The 26596-nt window shown below is 49.9% G+C and overlaps 2 protein-coding genes across 3 annotated transcripts in view; both read left to right on the forward strand.

Moving 5' to 3' along the window:
• The first annotated feature begins 157 nt into the window (after nt 1-157).
• Nucleotides 158-17944, forward strand: KLHL36 (kelch like family member 36). Of its 2 annotated transcripts, none has more exons than XM_063410505.1 (5): nt 158-297; nt 4403-4484; nt 8106-9179; nt 10112-10269; nt 16606-17944. In XM_063410505.1, the coding sequence occupies exons 2-5, from the start codon at nt 4425-4427 to the stop codon at nt 17159-17161; spliced, it is 1848 nt and encodes a 615-aa protein (XP_063266575.1). In that variant the 5' UTR covers nt 158-297; nt 4403-4424; the 3' UTR covers nt 17162-17944. The 2 variants fall into 2 exon arrangements, with proteins under 2 accessions (XP_063266575.1, XP_063266574.1); XM_063410504.1 differs by lacking the exon at nt 158-297 and adding an exon at nt 3951-4289.
• Nucleotides 17945-25100: 7156 nt separating this feature from the next.
• The window catches only part of USP10 (ubiquitin specific peptidase 10), a 45548-nt gene continuing 44052 nt past the window's right edge, over nt 25101-26596 (forward strand). The window contains exon 1 of the mRNA XM_063410526.1: nt 25101-25257. Coding sequence (XP_063266596.1) covers nt 25237-25257 — 21 coding nt within the window. The 5' untranslated portion in view covers nt 25101-25236. The remainder of the gene's footprint in view (nt 25258-26596) is intronic.

Consider the following 26596-nt stretch of genomic DNA (forward strand, 5'->3'; position numbering starts at 1 on the left):
ATGGCTCCGCTGGGCCCGGCCCTGCCCCGGCCCCTCCCGGCGCGGGGGGACCGCGGTGATGCAATAGCCCGGGGACGGGGGCGCGGGGGCCGCGGGGCTCGGCGGGGGCCGCGGGGCTCGGCCCGGCCCGGCGCCGCAAGGACCCGCCGCGGGGATGCTTTTGCCGGCCCCCCGATGCTGCGGCGGCCGCTGAGGGCCGGCAGGAGGAAGGAGGCAGAGGCGGCGCCCGCGATGGAGCAGGCGGCGGCGGCGCGGCGGGGCCGGGGGCCGGGCCGGGGGTAGCGCGGAGCGGAGCAGGTGAGCGGGGGGCTCGGGCCGGGGCTGGGGGCGCGGGGCCGCGGGGCTGCGGGGGCTGAGCATCACCCGCATCCCCGGCGCTGCGGGCGGCCCCGAACGGCGGCTGCGGGGTGACTTTGGGTGGTGACAGCCGCTGCTGGGGCAGGTGTGTGAAGGCGCTGGGGCCCGGCTGTGTGTGTGTCGGTGTGTCTGTCCGTGTGTGTGTCCCTGTATCTGTCGGTGTGTCTGTCGGTGTGTCTGTCGGTGTGTCTGTCTGTGTGTGTCCGTGCCTGTGTGCGAGCGGCTCGCCCGTTCCCATGCAGCGATCTCCCCCTGCCGGGCTCCCCGCGCCGCCCGGGAGCGGTCCCGCATCTCCGGAGGTGCTGAGCTCCGGAGGTGCGGGTTTGCGGGTTTGCGGGGCTGCCTGGCAGGCTGCGCTTCAGCCCCACACACGGGGACAGGGCTCTGCTCTGCAGAACCCGGCTGGAAATAAACAGCACCCGGTGATGTCGTGCCCAAGGACTGGAGTGCTACAAACCAGTCCTTAGGCATTTCAGTGGGTTTCTACCCAATGCCCGTAGGGCTGGCCTTGCAATTGAATAAAAACTACATTCCTTGATAAAAAGTATCACATCTTGTCTCTTTTAAAGTTTGCAGGGGATGATGATTGCTCGTTTCGCATCAGCGCTGTCCCTGTGGAGGCTGAGCAGTAGGAGCCTCATGACCACAGGGTTACCGAGTGCTGTCACACAGCTCGAGGGACAAGAGCTCCAGCGCCAGCCCTGACTGCCAGGGACCCTGCAGTGCCCCAGAGCCCCGCAGCTCCTGCCAGCTGCAGCCCCGTCCCTGGGTGACGTGAGGCTCCCGGAGCTCCGGGGCCCTACAGGGGCATTGCTGCAGTGCATCTCTGATTCGATGAGGTCATAGGAAACAGGGGAATATTTCTGAAGTCAGTGCAAGTGTAGGACACTGGGTGAATCACACTCGGTATCTGTAGGCTGCAGGCTCTGGATGATAATATAATCGCACACTAATACTTATGGATTTATATAGATTTTCTTTGGTTTTAGGAACACTTTCATTTTTCAAAAGCCTTTGTGCTGACCATTATCTGCTCATAAATGTATTTTTGTAGTCTGCATTTATCATCCATTGGCACTCGCTCCTGTTTATACCTGTAGCACTGCTGCTTGTCCTTGTCCCTGTCCCTCTGATCCCTGATCCTCAGCTCCTGATGTTTCCTAGGGCAGAGGTGGGTGACTCCAATGTCATCCCCTAGGAGCAGAGAATCTCGTCCTTGTGCACGTCTCTGACCCAGTGGCTGGAGCATTAATTCTCTTAATTAGGAACTTCATGCCTCACAGTTTTCAGAGCCCCATCCAAACATCAGAAACGCACATCTGTCTCGTGGGACCAAACCTCTTCTCTTTGCTTCTCTTCCTTATCTTTCTCACCTTTTCATGCTTTTTTTTTTTTTTTTTTTTAATCCATGGAGGGATAAGTATTGGGCTCAGTTTCATCAGGCTGTAACCGGAGAGAAGAAATTGGAAGAAATTACCTACTTTTTTGACTTTGGTGAGCTCTGATTTGCTTTTCATATGGCAGTTCCAAGATCTCCAGAACATGGGGCTTTTCATCCTGCCAGGAAGATGTCACTGGCCTGGCAGAAATACCTGTCCATGTCACAGGAGTCCTTGGAGAGGAAGCACAAGAGAAAGTGAGGACTTATGGACGTCCTCAAAAAACATCTCCAGCAGGCATGAAGTGTTGGGAGTCTGGATTGACCTTCAGCTGTCTAGACTGTACCATGAGGTTCAGGAAGGGTTTCTGAATATTTGGAGGGAGCTGAGCAAACAGGATGGCTCTGCACAGCCCTGTGCCCCCAGGAGCATTACCTTTATCTTGAAATACACCCTTGCAAGTGCCTTGTCCTTGTGTCTCTTTGCCATCTCCCCCACTTTCTCCTTCTTCTCCAACCTTTCAATTTGCCTATCCCCAATCCTGCTTCTCCATCCCTGTCTTTTCTGTGCAGAAGCAGAGAATGGAATGGAGAGAACAGTGCTCTCCTTCAGGAAGAGGCTGCCCTGAATTTTCAGGTCACAGTCAGCATTGGGGTTGTCATTTTGCAGGTCACAGTCAGCACTGGGGCTGGCAGCAAAGTGGGATTTCACTCAGACAGTCCATGGTCTTTACCGAGGTCCCCATGGTCACAAGGGCTGCAGGAGAGACCAAAGCTGGCAAAACCACGTTCCATCTCCAGACTTAGTCATCAGTAGATGAGGCCAAGCCCGTCATCCCCTCTGGTTTTGTGGAGCTGGCTGGGTGCTGCTGCCCCAGCACTGGAGCCATGGCCTGCAGTGCAGGTGGCAGAGGCCAGGGCAGGTGGAGGTGCTGGCACTGGGCAGCCGTGGCACACTCTGGTGTCACAGGCTGTGCACATCATCCTCTGCCATCCTCTGCAGCTGTGGCACACTCTGATGCCACACACTGTGCACATCATCCTCTGCCAGCCACAGCAGCCTTGCCACACTCCTCTGGTGCCACACACTGGGCACATCATCCTCTGCTGCCACAGCAGCCGTGGCACCACCTGGGACATGTGTCCAAGCTGGGCTGTCCTTGGTGGGAGCAGCTGCAGCCTGGACACTCACCCGACCTTCTGCTGTCCCGGGGACAGCCCCTGGAGGATGCCCAGCAGGGCTGGCTTAGCAAAGGGCTTTTCCCTTGGAGCTGTGAGGGGAACACTGCACTGAAACTGGAGCCGGTGGGTCTGTGCAGTGTCTTTGCTTCTGATACCCCTCCTGAGGCAGGGAACTTTCAGCCTGCTGCTCACCAGGATAGGGCTGTAATTTTAAGCCTCCTGGGCCATAATGAACGAGGGAAAGTCCCATAGAAGCAGGGAGAGCCCCACCGGGGAGGCGAATTTTGGAGGTCAGGTAGTGTCATGCCAGGTAAGCAAGAGGAGATGGTGATGGGCTTTCTGGCTGCACCCACCGCAGAGTTAATCTGTACAAACCAAACACGGCGTTCCCTGCAGCCAATGCCCCTGGCACAGGCCCTGCCAGCACCATCCCTGACCCGGCAGGGACAGCCCCGAGGGGTCCTGTCCGCACATCCCCGGCCCGGGGCAGGCAGCCCTGAGCTCCCGGTGCTGGCCGAGCATCCCGGGGCAGGGAACAGCCCCGAGCTCCCGGGATGTGCTGTCCGTGCATCCCGGGGCGGGGAACAGCCCCGACCTCCCGGGATGTGCTGTCCGAGCATCCCGGGGCAGGGAACAGCCCCGAGCTCCCGGTGCTGTCCGTGCATCCCGGGGCAGGGAACAGCCCCGAGCTCCCGGGATGTGCTGTCCGTGCATCCCGGGGCAGGGAACAGCCCCGAGCTCCCGGTGCTGGCAGAGCATCCCGGGGCAGGGACCAGCCCCGAGCTCCCGGCATGTGTCTGAGCATCCCCGACACCCGGGGCAGGGACCAGACCCGAGCTCCCGGGATGTGCTCTCCGTGCACCCCGGGATGTGCTCCCCGTGCATCCCGGGATGTGCTGTCCATGCATCCCGGGCAGGGACCATCCCCGAGCATCCCTTCCCGGCGCTGGCTCTCTCCCGCGGGGTTCCCTCCCCGCCCCGCCCCGGTGCCTCCCCCGCCGCTCCCGGCCCGCTCCGGGCCCGCCCCGCTCGGTCCCGCCCCGCCGGCATTTCCTGCCCAGGGCGCGGGGCTCGGGCCGGCTGCAGCCTGCAGGAATTTGTCACCGCTTTGTTTTCCGCGCTGTTTTCCGCCGGGATTTCCCCCCCGCGGCCGATGTAGCCGCGGGAGCGGGGCCGGGGCCGGTCGGTGACCGCGGCCGGGGGGCTCCGGCCGGCCCCGGGCAGCGCTGGGCTCTCAGTCCGGAGCTGCCGCCGGTCCCGGCGCTGCGCTGGGCTGTGCCCAACTTGTTGACACAACCGAGCTTTGACAACAGCGGGGAACGGCCCCGAGAAGGGGAAAACATATTATTTTTTTAACGCGGACATTTGCCAGGTGCAGCTCAGCACGTGGCGGGGTGGGAATCGCGCTCCCCGTGCAGCGCCAGCCGCGGGTGAGCGCCCGGGAGCGGCTGCGAGCTGTGAACATCTCCCGTGCCTTTGTTGCAGGAGCGCTGCGGATCGGGCGGTCATGGAGGGAACCCGGCAGAGCAGGATCTGCCGCCCGCACAAGATCAGTGAATCCTCCAAGGTTCGTAAGGTTTTGTGTCGCCTACCAAAAAAAAAAGAAAAAACCCCTCACGGAAAAAACAGGGGTGGTGGGGGTCGAGGGTCTCCTTTGGGCGGACTGGTTTGGGGGAGTGCGAGCATTCTGAGCTTTTAAAAAGAGGGATGGAAATGGTGGTTTACCTGCTCGAGTATTTTTGGTGGAAGTTGCTGCCTAGCGATTAATGGGGAAAAAAAGGAAAAGCAGCAGCAAATGGGCATCTGCTCATCATGACTCATAACTTAGAAACCCACATTGCTGCAGCACAGTAGTTTCTCTGTACTAAAAATTCAGTTATGAAATGTGGTGTGTTTGTTTTTTATACTGATCCATCTCGTAAAATCCAAGCTCGTTACAAAAGCAAAGCTGGGATTACTCTTTAGATTCAGTCTTGGTTTTGTACAGTCTGGTAGTCTTGATTCTGCAAACTCTGGGCTCACAGAACCTGGGCTGTTTGCTTAGGTTTGTGGGGTTCATTTTCTTTGTATCAAATCTCTGCCTGCACAAATACATTGTTTTTATTTGTGAATTCACGGAAATCCATCTCCAGCAGCTCTTTATGCAGGTCCTCAGGACGATTTATAAGATGCTAATAACAGCTGTAATTATTATGTTCACTTTGTTTCGTGCCAGTGCAAGCTGCTTTTGTGCTGTGGTTACAGGAACTGCAGAACAGGTACCTTGTAATACCAGAAAAAAAGCTGGAAAAGAGAAACTTTTCAGTGCCTTCATCTGTCTTACCACAGCTGAACGAGCCAGATCTCATTTTCTTTTGCACCATTGATGAGCAGCAGTGCTGCATTAACAGTCTGAGGGAAATTAGATCTTTGAACTCAAAAGAAGCTGAAATTCTGCTCTAACACAATTGATGGAAGATAAATAGGACTAATTTTTAAATGCATCCCTACCAATATAATCTTTCCCTCAGTGCTGATCCTGTCTGCCACTTAAATGCTTTAGTCTGAATGTAATGATAATTCATCACATTAAAAATTAATTAACTTGACAGCATTGTTTTATTTGCTTGCTTAGACAGCAGCTGTCACTATCTGTTAAACTTAGAGTTCCTGGATAATGCTAAGGCTGTTCTACAGAATATAAATAGCTTGAGAAAGATGTTCAAGTTCAGTATGAAATGAGCCTTGGTTTGGAAATGTGCAGCTCTCAGCTCCTGTGTGTTGCCCCCTGAAGAAATGAACTCCCCAAGTGGCTGAAATATTGTTGCATATTTGCAGTTGCTGCATCCCCAGTGCCTCCAGTGCAGTGTGGAATGGGTTGGTGCCTGGTTCCTGGAGCAGCAGCAGCTCCACATGGCAACAAGGATTTCAGGAGTGCGAGTTGCCAGGCGGATCTGAGGGCAGGATTACGCTGCTGACTCAACATCCAGCTCAGCACAGAGGGATCTCTGGCAAATCTTATATTCCGCTGTAATCTTGTTATGCGTGAGGGTGGTATTAGGGAATATTAGAGAGAAATGATCAGCCAGTTCCCAGGGATGGGAGGGAGGAGGGGGTTGGTTCAAGGCAAGGATTCGGTTCAATCCTATCCCCCATGAGTCAGATTTGGGAGAAGGTGCTGCAGGTTGTTATTTCTTGTCTGTTCACCATCAACTACCCCTGATTGTAGCTGCCACAAAAGTGTGGTTTATCCTTTGCCATATTTCTTCTTCTCCCCCTGCCTTCCACCACCTGGATTCTGCTTAGGCTCCTGAACAATATCAGCTTCTCCCAACCTCAGGAAAACACAGATAAAAAGCTTTACAGTCCTTAAACCCCCCCCTTTTTTTTTTTTTTTCTATGACAGATCTCTGGCAGTTTTATTCCTCAGTGGAAGCCACTTTGTTGTCTATGCCATAGATCCCTTTTTAAGTTCAGAGGTGTGATGAGTATAAGGCAAATTAAGGAGTTTTAATCCTTTTAATTACTGAAGCCTCTTCCCTTAGACTGGTTAAACTCCGCACACTTGAACGTCCAGAGCCATTCCAACAGCAGGATTTTTGGCAGCTTGGGCTCCATTGTTTAGAAAAGAACATAAGGAAATAAAGAGAATCTGCTGGGATGTCCCACTAAGAGCAGCACATTTGGTTGTTAATTTGGGTCTCAAAAAGCCCAAAAAGGCTCTAAGAATCAAACCCTTTCCACCCAGAGAGGGTCCCACTGTAGTTTAACCAACCCAGCAGTGGCTTTTCCAGATGGCTGTGATCCTGTGCTTTCTGCTTGGGCAGCCAGGAGAGCCACAGGTCATCAGGATTTCTAGGAGAAGCCACGGTTTGGTGATGAGAGGAAGGGGGAGTGTCTGGGAGGCTTGAAGAGACCTCAGGTCACCTGTGTGACCTTTTCGGGTGTCACCTCTGGTAGTGCAGCCTGGGGGTTTAGGACAGGGCAAGACTCAGACAGGACTGTTCAGAGCTGCCTTGAGTGGGACACAGGGATGTGCTTCCATTCCACCCCTTTTCACTCCTCCTACAAGTTCTCACAGGCTCTGCCTGGTTTGGATTTGGTAATTAAAGTATTTGGTATTTGCATTTTCTTTAACCTGGCTTTTATTAAGAGACATCACAAGGTACCTGACTGCGCCATCACACATTGAATTCCTCCCTAGGGTGGTCCTAGAACTTCACTTGACATTCTGGACTGACCAGCAGTGTTCAGTTCGTGTTCTGCAGGACATTTGAGGGCTAACAAAATGTTTCCATCTTGGTTCCCCCTGAGGCTGCTGACGTGAGTCTGTGAGAAAAGAAGCAAATGCTGGTCGCCTCAAAAGCTCAGTGACACGTCCAGAGCTGGTGGTTACAATGTGAGGACCAGAGGGATCCCAGAGGGGCACTTAATGGATGTGTCCTGAGGGCATTTTCCCTTTTCTGTAAAAGAAAAATATCTGCTCCTATTCATTTAAACAAAACCCACCTCAGCTTCTGGAAGCGAGGAGAAGCCTTGTGGGAATCAGCTCTTCACATGTGTGGCTTTGCACATAAATAAACAGCTATTACTTCTGAGTGCAGTGTGTGTGCCTGGAATAATGTGGGAAGAAAGGGAGGGATTTTACCCTAACAAGCTTAGAAATGCAGAGTTCTGGAAAGATTTAAGAGGGGGTAGCTGTCAAGCAAGCAGTAACCCAAACAATACATGGGCTGAATGAAAATTCAGAGTACTGCTGCGTGTGTGTCTCCCACTCCAAATGCTGTGCGAGTAGCTGATTTGGGAGAGCTCTGTAAGGAGTCATTTGGGGGACAAGGAAGAAAGGAAATGTCAGCAAGATGTCTCCGAGACAATGAGTGGAAGAGTTTCAGAAAATTGTGCCTGTATAACTCATCAGGGAGGAGGTTTCAATGCAGCATTGTGAGGGAAGGAAGAGTAAATTATAAAAAAAGGGGAATAGGAAGCAGGAAAAGTTTCCATAGGCCTTTCAAAGTGAAGGTGAGGAGCTCAGGCTCGTACTGTATCACTTGCCAACTACTTCATGTCAGAGTTTATTATAAATGAGAATGTGCAACACCAAAAAGCTGTGTCTGACTTAGGCATGACTGCGCCTAGTGGGAAAGGACATTCCCCTCTGGAGCTGGTCTTGGGGAGGTGCCTCCTGCCTGACGCTGTTTGTGTTCTCCAGGTGTACAGGTGGGATGACCACTCCAGTCTGGTTCTGCAGAGCCTGAACGAGCAGAGGCACCGAGGCCTCTTCTGTGACATCGTGCTGGTGGTGGACGAGCAGAGAGTCCCGGCCCACCGGAACCTCCTGGCCGTGTGCAGTGACTACTTCAACTCCATGTTCACCATCGGCATGAGGGAGGCCCACCAGAAGGAGGTGGAGCTTTTCGGAGCCTCCTACATCGGTCTCAAGGCCGTGGTGGATTTCCTGTACGGCAGCGAGCTGTCCCTGGACGGAGGGAACATCGACTACGTGCTGGAGACAGCTCACCTGCTGCAGATCTGGAAGGTGGTCGACTTCTGCTGCGAGTACCTGGAGAACGAAGTCAGCGAGGAGAATTACCTGTACCTGCAGGAGCTGGCCTCCATCTACAACCTGAAGCGCCTCGACTCCTACATCGACTCCTTCATCCTGCAGAACTTTGGCACGCTGTCCTTCACCCCGGACTTCCTGCAGAACATCTCCCTGCAGAAGCTGTGCCAGTACCTGGACAGCAGCGACGTGCAGCAGGAATGCGAGCATGACCTGCTGCAGGCCGCCCTGCAGTGGCTGACGCAGTACCCAGAGCGGGAGAACGAGGCTTACCAAGTGCTGGACAACATCCACTTCCCCTTGATCCCCAAGGGCGACCTCCTGCACCGAGTGAAGCCCGCCGTGTGCTCGCTGCTGCCCAAGGAGGCCAACTGCGAGGGCTTCATCGAGGAGGCCGTCACCTACCACAACAGCGTGACGGCGCAGCCGGTGCTGCAGACCAAGCGCACGGCGCTGCGCACCCGCGAGGAGCGCCTGCTCTTCGTGGGCGGGGAGGTGTCGGAGCGCTGCCTGGAGCTCTGCGATGACACCTGCTTCCTGGACACCAGGAAGGGACAGTGGGTGGCAGAAACGCCGCTGCCGGCGCGGCGGAGCCACCACTGCGTCGCGGTCTTGGGAGGCTTCATCTTCATAGCCGGGGGCAGCTTTTCCCGGGACAATGGAGGGGATGCGGCGTCCAATCTCCTATATAGGTATGATCCCCGCTGTAACCAGTGGATAAAGGTGAGACTTGAGCTGTATTATTTCTCTGTTCAAAGTTCCTTTATGATTTAGAGTTTTTACTCCTTTTCTGGCAGAAGGACAGGGCTTGTTGGAATAGTCAGTACGGCAGCACTTCTGAACGAAAAATCAAGTTAGTTAAGCTGGAGCAGCTATTTGAGTCCTTTGGGGGAATGCTTAAATTACACAAAGAGAAAAAGAGTTTGGGGCAGATGTTCAGCTTCGTTTGGGATTTGGGCATCTAATCTGAGAAATTCCTGATCAGCATCCGCCTGCAATTCTTTAGATTACTTCTGGGAATAATGCTGGAATGGACTTGGAGGGAATTGCTTGGTTCATCTTCCTCAAACAGTAGTGCATATAAATCAAAAATGGGTGTGATGTAAAAAGGAAATGTCTCTGACAATTATCGATTGTCTCTGTCCTAGATGTCCCTTAGAACAAGGTCTTTTCTACCAGTCCTGCCACAAAACCCTTCATCTGTGTGGGTCACTCCATCAGGCACTCCTTGTTCCTGTATGGACAATCATGGCTCCCATATGGACCAGTTATGGTTTCCATATTGACCAGTTATGGTTTCCATATGGACCAGCCATGACTCCTCTGTGACTCAGTCGTCCTGGATGGTTCACTTGTACTTTTCAGTGATCCCAGTACCTGTTTTTTGCAGAGTTTGGGAAGGAATTCCTAGAAACACAAACGTTTATAGAGTAACCTGTCTCTTAGATGTTTCCTGTTTTCCCCTTGTTTGAAAATGGATGCTACTGCAGAGAAACAACTGTTGTATGAATATAATGGTCAAAACCAGAACCTCTCCTTACCAAATCATGGGGAGGAGTAACTGCCCCTATCCATCCTCAGACAGAGATAGATAACCCCTTAGTGCCTTGCCTGCCAGACACTGGAAGATGCCAGCAGGTTGTTTTCTTTGCCAGGTTGCCTCCATGAGACAGCGGCGAGTAGATTTCTACCTGGGAGCCATCACGGACATGCTGGTGGCTGTTGGTGGCAGGAATGAAAATGGGGCCCTGTCTTCAGTGGAGACCTACAGCCCTCAGAAGGACTCCTGGACCTACATAGCAGGACTGCCCAGGTACCTGAGCTGTTTGGGAGTTCCCCTGTGTTTGAAGAGTGGCAGTAAAAGGAGTTTGTGTGATTTTAGCTGATGAATGGGAACCCTGGAAGGGAGGGAAGGGGATGTAAAACCACTGTGGCATCAGCCTTATCAAACCACAGCAGCAGCTGGGATCTGAGCAGGCAGCGTGCCTTGTGTCAACGAGGTTTTAAATTTCATCCCAAGGTGCATCTGGAGGATGGGAGGGAGAGCTCTGATCATTTCATTCTACAGTTCTTACAAAGCTTTTCCTGAGGCCACTTGGAGTTGAGTATTTTCAGAAGCACTTTTCACATCTTGGTCAAAGGGATTTGTCATTTCTTTGGCCTTACTTTGTCACCTTGGTGTGATGGTTTTCCTTGTGGGGTGTTTCTCTGTTTGGCTGTCACAGCTAAACTCATTTACCTTTGTTGGAAATACAGAACTAAGGCAAAATACAGGCAAATGTGAGGCTGTCTCTCTGTCTGAGTTAGAACTTGGCTGTTCTGCTTTTGAGAGGTTTAAGCCCTGCAGCTCTTGTGGTAACAGACAGGACATTGCTGTGTCTTGAATCAATGTCAGTGACTTTGGAAGGACAGCAGGACAGCATTTCATTTGCTGGCAGTGACTCAGATTTAGTGGTCTCACATTTGTGGGAATCACAGGGACGTTGGCTCTGTGGATGGTGTTTCCATGATGTCTGAAAGCTCAGCAGCAGTGCTGGCTTTCCCAGTGCCATTTTCACAGAGCAGGTTCCTGCAGTTTGGTTTGGGAGCCCAGGGTTTTCCCCTGGTCCCTGAGCTGCAGAGCTGCAGAGCCAGAGGCAGCCAGTGAAGGCACAGAAGGTGCCTGTTGTCCAATTCTATTTTGGGCAGGTGCTGCAATGCAAGGCTGATCCAGGCTAACAGCTGGGCTCCAGTGCTCTTCACAAGCAGGCTGCTGTTTTATTTCTGCTCACATAGGCACATCCAGCAGCTGGGGCTAAACACCACAGCCCCTCCTGGGAAGCTGTGTAGGAGAAAACCTTCAGGTCCTAAATCCTTCTGTTGACTGGGGTCACCTGTGAGGTGTATCCTTATGGATATTTTTACTCATAAATGATCCTGGGCAAGTTCACACAGTTGGCTTAATCCATAAAAAGGGGCAGTTGTATGCATATTCAAACTGCTACCTGTGTGCTGGCTTTGGGAATTCTGCAGCTGCAGCATTTAAGGTGAACTTTGACTTGTGGGTGTTAATTTTCTATTAGATTGCCAGGCTGGCCTGCTTGGATGAGGCAAAAGTCCCCCCTTAGGGGACAGACCCCTCTTACACTGCAGGAGTGGGATGAATGATTCCTGCATCCAAATAAATGATTCTGCATCCTCTCTTCCTGTTGCTCTGTCCTTGTGTCAGCTCAGCTCTGTGGTGAACCAGGACAGCTTCCCACTTTTCCATGCAGCTGCTGTTTTGCACATTTAGGTGCCTTTAGTTAGATCTTAGTGGACTCTTGGCACCTTTGGATTTTTTGTCTTTACGGCCCTTTTTTTCCCATTTGGTGCTGGGCAGTGAATTGTTTGTGTGTTTCTGCACAGAAGGAATAAGGTAAAAAGAAGTTTATGCAGGTTGCCAAAGGCCAGACTCAGAGGTGAACAACAGGAACCTTTCTGCCACACGTCCAGTGTTTGAGCTGGGTGAGTAGTGGCTCTGGCAGATTTGGGGCTGCTGAAAAGGTCAGGGCAGCCCTTCCTTGAGGTACTTCAGCTGGAGCTGTTGGAGCAAGTACAGAGGAGGCACTACCATAATCAAGAGGAATGGAACACCTCTCCTAAGAGGAAAGGCTAGGAGAATTTGGATTGTGCAATCTGGAAAAGCGAAGCTTCACAGTGACCTAACTGTGTACTCAAGTGCCTGAAGGGAGCCCACAGGAAAGATGGAGAGAGACTTTATAAAGGCCTGGAGTGCCAGGACAAGGGGGAATGACTTCCCAGAGGCAAGAGAGCAGGGTGAGATCAGATATTAGAAAAAATTCTTTGCTGTGAGATGGTGATGTACAGGTTGCCCGAAGAAGCTGTGCTGCCCCATCCTTGTGAGTCTGTGATTTGCTGGCAGTAGAGGAAGGATGAGAGATGATTCTGTGATCCATTCAAGACTAAAAGCGTTCTAGCTACAGTTCCTGCTGCCTGCTCCAGCCTTCCCTTCAACGCACTCCTCAGCTGATGTCTGTTTTCCTCCTCACCACATGATTTTGTTCCTCAAACAGATTTAAGTTCCTGTTTCACTCAAATAACATCTCCCCCAGCACTATTCTAGCAGCAAGACTTTTCTTGTAGAGGAAACCAAAAGCTCCAGTCCTCTGCTTCCTGCCTGCCTGATCAGGCAATATATCCTAACGAAACCACCTTTTTTCCTGCATTTTTCTGTTTTCTCCCCTCTGAAGAGAACACGTGCAGGTGTTTTGGTCCTCTTGAGAGCATGACCACCAGAAGCAGACTTTTTGGTGCCATTCCTGGCTGCCCCAAGCCAGCAACTGCCTGGAATCCTGTTCCCTGGAGTGACAGGCTCATGTTGAGGTCATTCTGGGGTGTGGGCTTGTGTTGTTCCACTCGAGCTGTGTGGGGTGGGACTCTCAGGGGCTGTTTGTTAAAGCTTCTACGCTGAACATCCAGAAAATGGGTTTGTTTTGCTGCTTCCCATGGGTTAGAGCTTGCACATGTGTGGAGATGTGCAGGGGAAAGGCAGTGGTTGTGTCCTTGAGCGCACATGCCAGTGCCAAATCCCGTGTCCATGCTGCACTTTCACTCCTCTAAGGAAGAGCTTTACGGGCTCTCCTTTATCTCCTCTTACCCCCGTCTCCTTCCCACCCTATATGGTCAAAACAACGCGTTGTTTTCCCTAAGCACTCTCTTGGAAGGAGCTGAGCTGTTTTGACTGAACTAAGGCTGTCTTGCTGGAGAAGCAAAGAGCCCCTCGGGGCAGATGCTTTGCAGGGAAAACTTCAGCCAAGTCCTCTAAAGGGTGGACCTGGTCCAAGCCTGCTGCAAGGGAAATCGTTTTGCCTGACGCTCATTAGGGTCCTTGGTTGTGGGATACCTTTCCCTTTCTTCTGAGAGGTCCTATATTTTTTGCCCCTTTTCCCAGAAACTGGGAGCAGTTTCTGTCGTAGTTTCTAGCCCGGCAGGGAGCAGCGGTGGCTGACGAGCTTGGCAGAGCAGGAGCTGGGGCAGTGTGTTCTCATCCTGAACAGACCGTGGAAAGGTCTGCATGAAATTAATTGAGTGGCCCTAGGTTAAAGTTTGGCAGAAGAACTGAAAGCTGTTGTGTGAGGAGCTGTGTTGGAACAGGTTGGGGAGTGATGGGATCTGCTCTGCCCGTTGGGTCATGAACGATCCCGCAGGGCTACAACAGGTGGACAGCGAGATTCAGAGCAACCACAACTCACCTGGACTTTGGTTGGAGTAGGGGATTCCCAAAGCTTCAGTGAGTTATATGTTCTTCTGTCTCGGACAGTAAATGGTAGGTTTTCTAGCATTTGAATGGTGTTACTGGGTCAGGAACTAATTTTTCAGCGCTGTATCTGGGTTAAGGCATTCAAAATCAGCACCAGGCTCCGGCAGATGTTAAAATGAAATCTCCTTTCTTTTAATGGCCCTGCTTTTTTCTGGCCACTCTTGCAGATAACACTGCCAAAACTCTCAATGATCTCTGTTGAAGGATGTCTGGACCCACTCTATTGATCTATCTGTTCTGTTGCCCATTTAGAAATGCCCCTTTCTCAATCACAGGGCTTGTAGAAAGTATTTGTATTGATTGGTTTCAATTTAGCATCTATTTCATGCAGTTCCTATGAAAGTGATGCTATTTCAGATGAGCTTTCAGAAGTCAGCAAAGTGAAACACCTCTGGTGCACTTCAGTAGGAAATTGTCCTCCACTGGGCAACAATCAATAACAAATTGATGGTCGATTTGGTGCTTCAGAACTGATTTTTTCTGTCAAACCACTCCCTTAGCTGTTGCTGTTCCCTGGACACATTGACGAAGGCAAATGAACCAGATCAGTGCTTTTCCTGCAGCTGCCTGTGCTGGGCTTCGTGCCTGTGCTTGAGAGACAATGGCTATTGCTTGCTTGCCTGTACAGAACTCCTCCAGATCAGGAGAATATTTAACCTCCTTCTCCAAAGGCCACGCAAGTTTTTATTAACTCAGGGTGATTTTTCCCCTGCATGGTGAATGCAGTGTGATTGCCACCAGCAGTGCAGGAACGCCGGGCTCTGGGGTGGGTTCAGTGTCCTTGCACTGTCCTCCTGCCTCCTCCAAACTCCCTGGTACAGCACAGCCTGCAGGCAGCTTGGTTTCATGTGGGTTTCAAGTCTGCTGCAGCTTGAAATGAACTCAAGCAGTCCATCCCTTCCCCAGACTGAGCATTTTTAAACCCGTTGTGTGTGTGGAGAGAAACACAGGCTCTGACAAGCAGCCCAGGAACCACTGGAGGTGGAAAGTCCCGGTTCTGGTCTGGGAGAGACCTCAGACAAGGTGGAGCAGCATCTCTGGGCACTTCACCTGCCGTGGTATTTCTGTCAGGGGTGAAAGCCAGGGTGGTTCATGTGCTCAAGGTACTTCATGTCCACTAGAACCACTGAGCATGAATTAACTGCTTCCATCATGAGGCACATTGAGAGCTGTGGAAATTCTGAGTTGCCTTTTTGGGTAAAGCTCATAACTGTACCAAAGTTCTTTCCTTTTTTCTTCCTGTCTTTTCTCCTTCCGTTTCTCCTGTCTTCCTGTCTTTTCTCTGAGAGGCCAAGAAGCAGAACAGCTGTGAGGTCACCTCTGCAAGCTCTCCAGCCCCCGTAGTTCAACAGACTGTCCTGGTCACTCAGCATTATCAGCTCAAGACTGTCAGGGATTTTTCTGCTTCTTGTAGCAGAAACCTATTAAAATACTGATTCAGACAGGGATCAGAGATTTCAGCAGGCATCTAGAATAATAACCACCTTTTAGCTCGGCTCAGAAGCGTTGTGCTTGCAGGGTAAATGTGGAGTTTCTTTTCTAGTCCATCTTTTTCCCTTGGCACAGAAGTGCTGGCACTCAGGTGTGTGGAAGATGTTCCGATAGCATTTGTGTGGCTCAGAAAAACCATTAGCCTGCGAAATAAAAACAGCTCAAGGTTCTCTCCGCACAGTTCAGCATGTTCAGGCATGGTTCAAAGGGTAAAGCAATGCTAGCAGAGGTTTGTCTGCTGTGGAGGTTGCGTTGTCTCAAGTGCCTGACTACAAAGGATGGTGGTAGAGCTCGTGAGTGCAGCGGGATGAGTACATTGCTCTGTGCCCTGTGGGTATTGAATTGTTCAGGCTCCTTGTGAGAACCAATTCGCTGTGGCTGGTGCTGCATCTTTTGACACCCCAACTCCCCCAAAAGAGGAAAAAAAGATGTGTAGGAACGATATGTTCAAAGCAGCTGCTGCTGCTTTCCACTTGGCTTTCTGCTTCTGAGAGCTCAGAGGGGTTTGATCAGAAATAGCCGAACGTGAAGTGAAGAAGAGCCTGGAAATTTAGGTTTGTAGTGGCTTTATTATGATGATTAAAGGGGGATTCTCTCTGCCCTGTGCGTGCAGCATTCATGGTGTTGCTTCTAGCATCTCATTTTCTCTTACTTCACCATGATCTGTGATGGACTGGGGTCTGCTGCTTTGTCCTGGGGTGACCAAAGAAGTTCCCACCTGTAGGGCAGCAGTGGCAGAGCAGAGAGATGGCTCACGGAAAGGACACTGCCTGTGTTGGGACTGCAGCTGAACTGGGCAGAGAGCGCCTGTGGGTAACAAATGTGACCAGTGATCCTGAAGCTGTGCAAGGGCAAGGCAGCAGCAGTTTTCTTCTTGGTTTCTCTTGGTTTATCCTTGCTGGTAAGTCTGAGAGGTGTCATGATTATTTCCCCTTTCTGTCACAGAAACTCTTACTGAGATGTGGATTTTTTTTCTCTCTCTGGCCCTCTCAGACTGATGTGAGCTAAGCACTGGAGCAGAAAAATGGGAGTGAAGGTCATGCCAGTAGAGCAGGATGGGCTATTTCTGTTGTGTGACATACTCCAGAGGATGCATTAAAAAGTGATTGTCATACCTTAGTGCTCTGTAGCAACCAGCTATGGAAAGGATGACTTAAAAGTGATTGTCAGACTGTGCACTCTGCAGTACAGGGTGAGGCCCTGGGAAATAGAGGAGTTACTGGGTAACTGCCAGATCAGGGATTCTTCTGCCTTTAGTTACTGTTTATTTGCTTCTTGAACACAGTCTCTGCTGCATGCTTGTGTGTCTCGATAAAATCCGTAAAATCTCGTTAAAATCCTGTTTGTCTGCCCCAGGTTCACCTACGGCCACGCTGGCACAGTCTACAAGGAGTTCGTGTACATTTCAGGAGGCCACGATTACCAGATCGGCCCCTACAGAAAGAACCTGCTGTGCTACGATTACCGCACGGACGTGTGGGAGGAGAAGAGGCCCATGATCACCGCCAGGGGCTGGCACAGCATGTGCACCTTGCACGACAACATCTACTCCATCGGCGGCAGCGACGACAACATCGAGACCATGGCTCGGTTTGACATCCTCAGCGTGGAGTCCTACAGCCCCCAGTGCAACCAGTGGACCAGAGTGGCCCCTCTGCTGCAAGCCAACAGCGAGTCGGGGGTGGCGGTGTGGGAAGGCAAGATTTACATCCTCGGAGGCTACAGCTGGGAGGAAGCTGTCTTCTCCAAAACTGTCCAGGTCTATGATAAGGAGAAAAATAAGTGGTGCAAAGGAACGGACTTGCCCAAAGCGATTGCCGGAGTGTCCGCGTGTGTCTGCGCCCTGAAACCCAAAACAGAGGACAAAAAGAAAAAGATAAAAACAAAAAAACATCAAGATCGAGGAAGATGACCACCCCTGGATAGCCACCCTTGGATGGTGGACTCTGAAGGGACCTTGTATTTAGACATTTCTATCTAACCTTTATTCTTTTTCTTTTTAAACAGGGTGGGGAGGGCATATTCTGAAGCCTCCGAAAAGGTACACTTGAATGTGGCTTTTGGATTAAACTCATGTTTAAGGTAAAAACAACAAAAGAAACCAAAAACTCCCCCTCTTGCTGTACAGAGGGTGATATGGCCAGAGAGGTTCCACTGCTCTCCTGAATGTTAAAGTTTAGGCTTTTCTTTCTGTGGTTCATGGCATTTCCACACACATCGTATTATATCGACATTTTAAGGAAGTTTTTAAAAACAACTTTTATACTTTTTTATACCACATTTTGCTAACTCAGTCTCTTTTGCCATATATTACATTGTTGACTATAGAAGCTGCTGCTCTGTGCTTGTGACCCCATTGTTGGTGTCAGGAATTCCTCGTTTGATGATCTTTGGTCTCTGTGTGGCTTGGCCAGGGCATGGTGTAGCTGTTGGAGCAGCACTGCCATTCCTGGCATTGTCAGGCAGTCAGCTGGAATTGGGACTATTGTTTTCCCTCCAACCAGCCAACTCCATTCCGTAGTCCAGGCAAAATCCACTACAAGTTTTCTGGCATGCCAGGTGATTCCATTCTGGATTCTGACTGAAATCCATTCTGGGTTTTTGCTCCAACTGGGCAACTCCATTCTGGACTCTGGCTGGAATCAGGTCCGGGTTTTCACTCCAACCGGGTGACTCCATTCCACAGTCTGGGGGGGGGGAAAAAATCCATTCTGGGTTTTTGCTCCAACTGGGCTGCTCCATTCCATACTCCAGCTGGAATCTGGTCTGGGTTTTCACTCCAACCATCTGGCTCCATTCTGTACTCCGGCTGGAATCTGGTCCAGATTTTTGCTCCAACCGGGTGACTCCATTCCAGAGTCTGGGGAAAAAAAATCCATTCCGGGTTTTTGCTCCAACTGGGCTGCTCCATTCCGTACTCCAGCTGGAATCTGGTCTGGGTTTTCACTCCAACCATCTGGCTCCATTCTGTACTCCGGCTGGAATATGTTCCGGGTTTTCACTCCAACCGGGTGACTCCATTCCATACTCCGGTCCGTTTTTTGCTCCAACCGGCCGATTCCATTCCGGACTCCGGGCAATTTGGGACTATTGTCACAATTCCAGCGCCCCCAGAGCCCGGCTGCAGCCATGCTCATAAACACGCTTTATTTCAGTGACTGCTGAGCGGCTGAGTGGGTTTCAAGGGCTGTGGTTTAAAGTTCAGCTGTCGATCATTGCTTGTATTTCTTTTCTCAGTGCTCCTCTCCCATCTCCCTTTCCATGTATTTCAGATTTTGCCTTTTCTTCCATCTGGTGTATGTGCAGGTGATATCCTGCTGCACTCATTCTTTTGTCTTTTTTTTTCACCTCCAATTATTTGCCTCAATAATAGGAAAACACTGAGAAAACATTTTTGCACTTAATTTGATTTGAAACTCTGGTAAATCTAAGACCACGCAAGCACACGTTTATTGAAAGAGGTAACAATATATTTCTGGAGTGCAAGGAGGTTATATGTTGTTTCTTCAGTGCTAAGAAAACTACTTGGAATTAATTTTCTGAAACTCTTTGAGGGTTTTTTGGTGGTTTTTTATGAGGAAAAAAGCCTCAGGAGTCAGTCTTTCATTTACATTAATGTATTTATTTTAAAGTCTTTGTATACTGCATGAGGTAATGGTTACTTTTTTTTAGCCTAAAAATGAATTCAAAACAAAACCAAAAAAAATTACAAATGAAACATTTTGGTTATGATAAAGTCATTGACAATTTTTGGCATTATTTTTTTAATATCTGAAATCCTTGCTATGTTGACTGACAACCACTAAACTTCTGGGGGACATTTTCATGTGTAAGTATAGAACAAAAATTTCAATGAATTGCTTTTTTTCTGTTACTGGGCTGCTTGTTACTATATCCCCTCTTTTAACGTGTTTATGGATTACATTAAAGTCTGGGAACAATAAATCCAGTTTAGAGTATTGTATTCATCACAGTCTGATGTCTTGTGTATTGGTTTCACTGAGGTTTTCCTTCTTGATTAATTGGAAAAAAATAATCCTGGAATCATTTTTCAGTGAAATTCATCATAGTGGAAACATTTTGGTTGTAAGGTAAATTTAACAATATCAAGTAGAAATAGAACGTCTTTAGATAATTCATCTTTTCTGCATTTTTGTGCTCCAGGCAGTCAGAAAAGACAAGGGGGAATGGCTCCCCACTGCCAGAGGGCAGGGATGGATGGGATATTGGGAAGGAATCCCCGGGGAGGATGGGGAGCCCCTGGCACAGGTGCCCAGAGCAGCTGTGGCTGCCCCTGGATCCCTGGCAGTGCCCAAGGCCAGGCTGAAAGGGGCTTGGAGCAACCTGGGACAGTGGAAGGTGTCCCTGCCCCCAGCAGGGGGTGAAGCAAGATGAGTCCCTTTAAGGTCCCTCCAAGCCTAACCATTCTCTGATTCTATGAAATTGCTTTTCACATTTTTGCAGGTCTCACAAAAGATCCAATCCAGTTTGTAGGGTGGTTTCAAAGACAGTATTTCATGGGGTGTAGATAAACAATTCACAATTTCTTAACGATAAACTTCATTTCATGAACAAAAGACAGCTTCAGCACTCATCAAAGCAAGCCTTGTTTCCCCTGGTCTGTGTTTTGGGGAAGATACCAGAGCCAGAGGATGTGAGTGAGTGATCTGTGTCATTAGAGGTTATTGGGGGATTCCACCTGTTGTTGCCAGAAGATTTTTCCATTACTAAAGGAACAAGCAATCCCATTTGCACCTCCAAGCCCATGGCAGGGAGCACTTCTAAAGGCAGCGTCTGGCAGAGTGCCCCTGAATTTTGGTTGTTGTAGACCCAGGCGTGGCTGATCATTCTTTGATTTGGGATGTTGTGGATCCAGATGTGGCCAATAATCCTTTGATTTGGGATGTTGTGGATCCAGATGTGGCCGATCACCCCTCGATTTGGGATGTTGTGGATCCAGATGTGGCCGATCACCCCTCAATTTGGGATGTTGTGGATCCAGATGTGGCCTGTCACCCCTCGATTTGGGATGTTGTGATCCAGATGTGGCCGATCTCCCCTCGATTTGGGATGTTTGGATGATTTGTGGCTGATCATCCCTTGGGAAGGGTCAGCAGACAGCACAGGGAGTTTGGAGAACACCCACGCTCCCCAGCGCTGCACGGCTTTGGGGAACTGGTGTGCTGGAATTTCTGAAAAATGAAAGGGAGGATTTGTGTGACACGAGTGGATTTCTGCTCCGGTTTTTGAGGGCTGAACAGTCCTCTCGGTGAGGAACTAGGGTTGGTAGAGGAAAGGTGTATTCTCCTGGTTCAGCCTGGCTCCTGAACCAGCACATCCCACCCCTTCATCCGTAAGCTCTGTGAAGCGTTTTACTCTTGCCAGGAAGCACAGCTCTTTCTTCCTGCCCCAGGGAAAAATAACTACTGCTCTACCTCATTTTTAAAAAGGCTTCCATTGCCAACTTCTGAGGAAAGCTTGTTTTACCTGAAACAAAGCAGCTACCAGAACCAAAAAGAGGTTTGCTCTTCCCACACTTCCATGCCTATATTGTGGCATTGCCATGTCAAGGAGCTGCTGCCTGTAACTCTGACATTAGATAAAAAGTCCCTCGAGGTACCCTGAGGAAAAATTACAGCCTGGTATGAGATGCAGTTGTTTGGAAGGATTGAGAAAGAAGATGAAAATATTTTTGTTCTCGAGTCAAAATTTTAAGTTGAGAAAAATGTGCTGGTGTCTTTTTGCGTAAGAGATCAGACTGCTTTCAGTGGTTTCTTCCAAATACTGCTGATTTTCTGGGAGCTGTTTAGGATTCTGAATTCTTGCATGACGGCAAAACAAGGAGTTGTGTGTCTAGGAAATGTAAAGAAATAATTTAACCTTCAGTATTCTTTCTGAGAGCAATTTAACTTGCAGAAAACAAGCCCAGATTTGAATTGTGATTCTTCCCTTGCTGGTATGTCTTAGCGAAGCTCTGACCAGTAAGACAAAAAAAAAAAAAAAAAAAAAAAAGAAAAAAGCTGGCGTGGCAGGCTTTAAGTATTATTTGATTTCAGCTTCTTGAGCTATTTCAGTTCTCATGAATGCAATAATGAGTGAGATGCTAATTATTCCTTCATGAACTTATGGCTTTGGGGTGTCTCAGGGGTCAGGTCAGGGCAGACGGTGGTGTTCTGTCACGGCGCTGTGAGAGTCAGAACACAGCTCAGCTACTCACAGCTTCCTCCTCCTTCCTGGTAACTCCACACAGGGAGGACACAGCCCAGTCACGGAGCTGTTGGTGCTACACACATTTTTTAGTTCCTCCTGGAACTTGGAGTAGCTTTGGGAGAAGACATATTTTTGTTATTAGGATGATTTTTGCCATAATCCGGTCTGGGTTTTCACTCCAACCAGCTGGCTCCATTCCAGACTCTGGCTGGAATTCGGTCTGGGTTTTTGCTCCAACCAGCTGACTCCATTCTGGACTCCAGTCTAGATCCGGTCCAGGTTTTTGCTCCAACTGGCCAACTCCATTCCGTATTCCGGATTGGGATGATGGGTTCGGTGACAGAACATGAGGAAAAGGTGAGATGGAGGCTTGTTGGTTCTTTTGGTGCTCCAGAACTGAAAGAGATGATTGAATGAGAAGAGGGAAGACTTACATTTAAGATAAGGGTGAATAAGTCACAATTAATTAGCCAGAAGTTCTGCACAGATAATTGAAACACTGAGTCAAACATCCACATGATGTCCACTCTTCAAATGTGTTTCTGCTTGAACTAGTCCATGCTTAAACTTTTTACTTCAGCAATTCTTCTACAAATGTCCAGCAAATTTAGGGATATGGAATTTGAAGTTAGGTTTGCATGAAGCCATTCTTGGAATTAAATAGCTGCTGTTTGTATCTCGTGCTAGCTGTCTGATGTCTTCCACCTGCAGAACCATTCCTGCCCTTCTGCTCTCAGGTTCCCTTTGCCCACTCCCAGTGTCTGCTGCTGGCCTGGGACATTTAGGGCTCAGAAAGTTCAAAAAATATTACCAAGGTTGATAATTCTACAATCTCTGATGCTGACCTAGAGCTGGCTGGTTCTCTACTGAAAGCTTAAATATCCCATTTTTAGTATGAGCCAACTGACCCTCGCTGAGGTCCATCCAGGGAAGGCGACTGCTTCTTGCAAGTACTTTATGTAGGCAAAGCCCTTATTGGGCCTAGAAACTGTTGGGATAAAGGCTCTGCATCTCTGAAAAAAAAGTCCTGGGAGCTCCTGAAGCTCTTGGCACCAGGAAGAAGCTCTACAAGGACAGCACTAAACCTCCTGAAGTGCCGCAGTATTCCCTCTGTCCCTGAAAAAGTGGGTGTGAGCATCCCGAGTGCTTCAACTCCTCAAAAGTCATCCTCAGAAGTGCTCAGAACTCGTGTGTACAAATCTCATGGGCACTGTCACGAGCACAGATCTCATGACCTTGTGAAATCCCACGGAGTCCCCAGCACTTTGCATTTCCAGCAGGATAAGAGCAATTACAGCAGTACCTGGAGCCAGATACCCTGGGAGTGGTTTATCCAGCTCTCGGGCTGCTGTTAGACAATCCTTTATTTCCACAGCCGTGGACCTCATTTGTTTTTGATAAATTCCCATGTTGTTAGGAACATTAGTCCATGAATCTTAAGAACATGGATATGCAGAAAGAAAAATACGACACTGGTTATTTTTTTTAGTTTGGAAATGCAACTTGTTGACTTGGAGGGATAATTCACAGCCACTGGCATAAAGGATTTAAGAAAATACGACTGATTTACGTAATGAAAGCAGTAATGAAATAACACTCCACTAAAACCAGCAAAATTAATAAAACTGAACTGAAGTGGAACTTTGCAGCAGATAAGTTCCATCAAAGCAGAGTATTACAAAAAAAAACTCCTTAGATTTTTAAGAAATATCATGGTAAAATGCCAACAGATTTTATAATTAAACTATACTAAGGTGGGATAAAATTGAGCGTGTTTAAAATGTTGCTGAATGAGACAGTGACATCCTTTCTCAGTTTTCACCCTCAGCTTTGGGTTTTAACAGCCTTGGTATAGAATTTTCTCCTTTCCAGGCTGAAGACACTGTGCTCATTTGTATTTTGAAACAGTCAGTTTACTTAGGCACCATTGTGGGCAGAAGGGAATTTTGCCTTCAACCAGACCAGCTACGTAAGGGTTTTCACTCCATTATTTACCTTGTAAATTAGACTCCCGAGGGGAGAGGGGCTTTCAGACGTTTGAAATGCTGTATGCAAAAAGCCTGAACATTTGTCTCCCTTTTTTGTTTCTCCCTTTTAATATTAACCAGCCATTTTCACTGCCGGTTCTCTGCCTCAGGACAGCACAGCAACACTTGCGAGAGACAAAAGCGAGGGAGCGGCAGCTGGGTGTGTCAGCTGGAAGGGTAAAGGCTGATAGACAAAATCATTTACTGTCATCAGCACAAGTAAGTGTTGCACTTCACAAAACAGGAGGGACGTGTCCTTGTCGTGGAGACAGGAAGGAATCTTCTCCTCACTTTCTGTGAACAGCCAAGGATACAAAGTTCTTGCGTCCTGTCCTCTTCCTTTTCTTCTTTTCACCTTTCTCACTGATATAAAGTTGTCCCTATCACTCGCTTCCCAGCCGAAGTGGACTTTTGTAGTTTAAGGAATAAAAAATATGGAGTAAATTAGCGATTAATGTGATGGCTTGATGGCTTCTTGCCTGGGGGGTTCAGTATTGCTATGACTCAATCTTCTCAAAATCATGAGATTGGCTTAGTCATTCCTTTTTTTTTTTTTTTTTTTAAGATACAAACCCTGAACCCATTCCTATCCTGGTTATTTGGGACAGAGTTGGGACAGCTTCACTCTGGCATCATCTGGGCGTGCAGCCTTACCTGTGACCTGCCAGAGTAATCCTTTGCACGTGCCCTTTTACAGATGGGATTTGGACCTTAGGAGGAATTTCTTCACCAAAGGGGTGATTAAACATTAGAACGGATTGTTCAGGGAGGTGGTGGAATCACCGTCCCTGGAGGTGTCCAAGGAATGCCTGGATGTGGCACTTGGCGCTCTGGGCTGGCTGACAAGGTGGGGGTTGATCACAGGTTGGACTCGGTGGTCTTGGAAGGCTTTTCCAACTTAATCAATGAATCGTAGAAATATTTGGGTTGGAGAGAATCTCTGGAGATCAGCCAGTCCAACAACCTTGCCAAGGTAGGGATATCTGGAGTAGGTGACAGGAATGTGGGCAGGTAGGGTCAGAATGTCTCCCTCAGAGGAGACTCCACACCCTCCTTGGGCAGCTATTCCAGAGTTCTGCCACCTTCAACCAACAGAAATTCTTCCTCATGTTGAGCTGAAACTTCTCGTAGTTTAGTTTATGGCCGTTGCTTCTTGTTCGGTTGAGCACCACAGCAAAAGTTCTGTGCCATCCCGGCACAGGTGCCCAGAGAAGCTGTGGCTGCCCCATCCCTGGGAGTGTCCAAGGCCAAGCTTGGAGAGATCTGGGATAGTGGAAGGTATCTCTGACCATGGCAGGGGGTGAAACTGGATCATCTTTAAGCTCCCTTCCAACCCAATCCATCCCACGATTCTGTGATCCTTTTGCCACCCGCCCTGGCGACTGTTTAACATGCATTAACGAGACCCCCTCTCAGCCTTCTCTTCTCTAGGCTAAACCCGCCCTGCTGCCTCAGCCTCTCACAGGCGAGACGCCCTGTGGGGTGTTCCAGGGAAGCTTTTTCGGCCTCCTCGCCCGCCTTCCCGCCCCGCTGCCCTCAGGGAGGCGGAGCCGCCGCCGGCCCTTTTCCCTGGGCGCCCTCAGCTCCCGCCCCGTGCGCGCGCAGCGGGCGGGCGGGGACGGCGCATGCGCGGTGCGGCGCGCGCCCGCCCGCCCGGCCCGGCTGGTGCGTGCGAGGGAGAAGATGGCGGCGGCGGGGGCGGCGGCGTGAGGGGCCGGGACCGCCGAGCTCCCCGGGGACGCGGGGCGCCATGGCCCTGCACGGCGCGCAGGTACCGTCCGGGCCCGCGGGCATCCCTGCGGCACCGCGCCCGGACCCCGCCGGGCTCCCGGAGGCGGGAGGGCCCCGGGGTGGGGGGGGAGCGTGGTGGCCGGGAGTAGGCCCAGGGTGATTGTGCACGTTCATTGAATGTGCTGAGGGCGGTGGGGCGGCCTCGCTGGCCGCTGGGACGGCGGATCCGGCGCTCCCGGGGCGGAATTCCCATCCCGGAGGGGTCCGGAGTGCGGGGGGTGGGCCCCGCGCCGGTGTCGGTGTCACCACGCCGGGGCCCGGGGTGGGGGCTGTCGGTGCTGAGCCCCCGCCCGAGGGTGGCTCGGACAGAGCCCATCGCTCCGGCTGCTCTTTTTTATTTTTTGGAGAGGAGGAGAGGCAGAAACGATTCTATAACGAGAAGGGAATAAGGAGATTTGTAAACTAATCCTCCCCCCTCCCCCCCGCCCAAACACTCGATAAACCCCGGCGCATCGGGGTGCAAAGGGCTGAGTGTTGCAAGATCGCCGTGCACGGGGATGCGTGTGCGGATTCCCTGCATCCCACTGGCCGAACCAGCCGCCAGATTTGTGCACCGAGTGGAAAAAAAACTGCAGTCGTGGTGGTTTTTTCGCTGGAAGTTTACAGCTCGGTTCCTGGGCTAATCCAGTGTGTGCTTAGAGCGAATGATTGAATGGGTTCGCTTCGCTGTTTCTTTCCCTTAAGGTTTTTCTCCCAAAGAGCTTGAAAGCTGGAATGTCAGGAAAATCGCGTGGAGCACTCAATTGTTTTATTTGCAAGACTTGGAGCAACTTTGTTGTTTAGCAAATAATAAAGTTTAGAAAACTGTGGTGGCGTTAAACGTAATTTTGTTAAGGATCCTTGTCTTCTCTCATAGAAAGCACATTTCATAAAATGTAAGTCATTTCGAACAGGATGATGCTTTATTATGAGTTCTGTGGGTTTTGATTTTTTTTCTTCTGAATGAAGTTAAGTTACACATGAAATGAAGTTGTACACTGGTGGCACTGACACTGATTTTTCCATTTTAAAAAGTTTGTAGACAGTGAAAACTATACCGACATTTCTTGTCCAGCTTAATTTATTTATGTTTGAGAAAAAAGTGAGTGCTGTTGTTAATGTGGATGTTCTTAAGGCAGCTGCAGTGTCTTGAGTTTGTTTCAAATAAGAGTAATTTTAAAATTTTGTGTCCTTTCATTTCAAAGGAAACTCACTTACTCTTGGACCTTTTTTACTGTCCCAGTGAATGATTTTTGGAATGCAGATCAGAAGGATTCAGTGTCCAAATCAAGAGTTGTTTCACTCCCTGCTTTCTCCCCCCTCAGCAGTGCATGTGGTCA

The sequence above is a fragment of the Prinia subflava genome, chromosome 13 (assembly GCF_021018805.1).
Source record: "Prinia subflava isolate CZ2003 ecotype Zambia chromosome 13, Cam_Psub_1.2, whole genome shotgun sequence".
Taxonomy (NCBI): domain Eukaryota; kingdom Metazoa; phylum Chordata; class Aves; order Passeriformes; family Cisticolidae; genus Prinia; species Prinia subflava.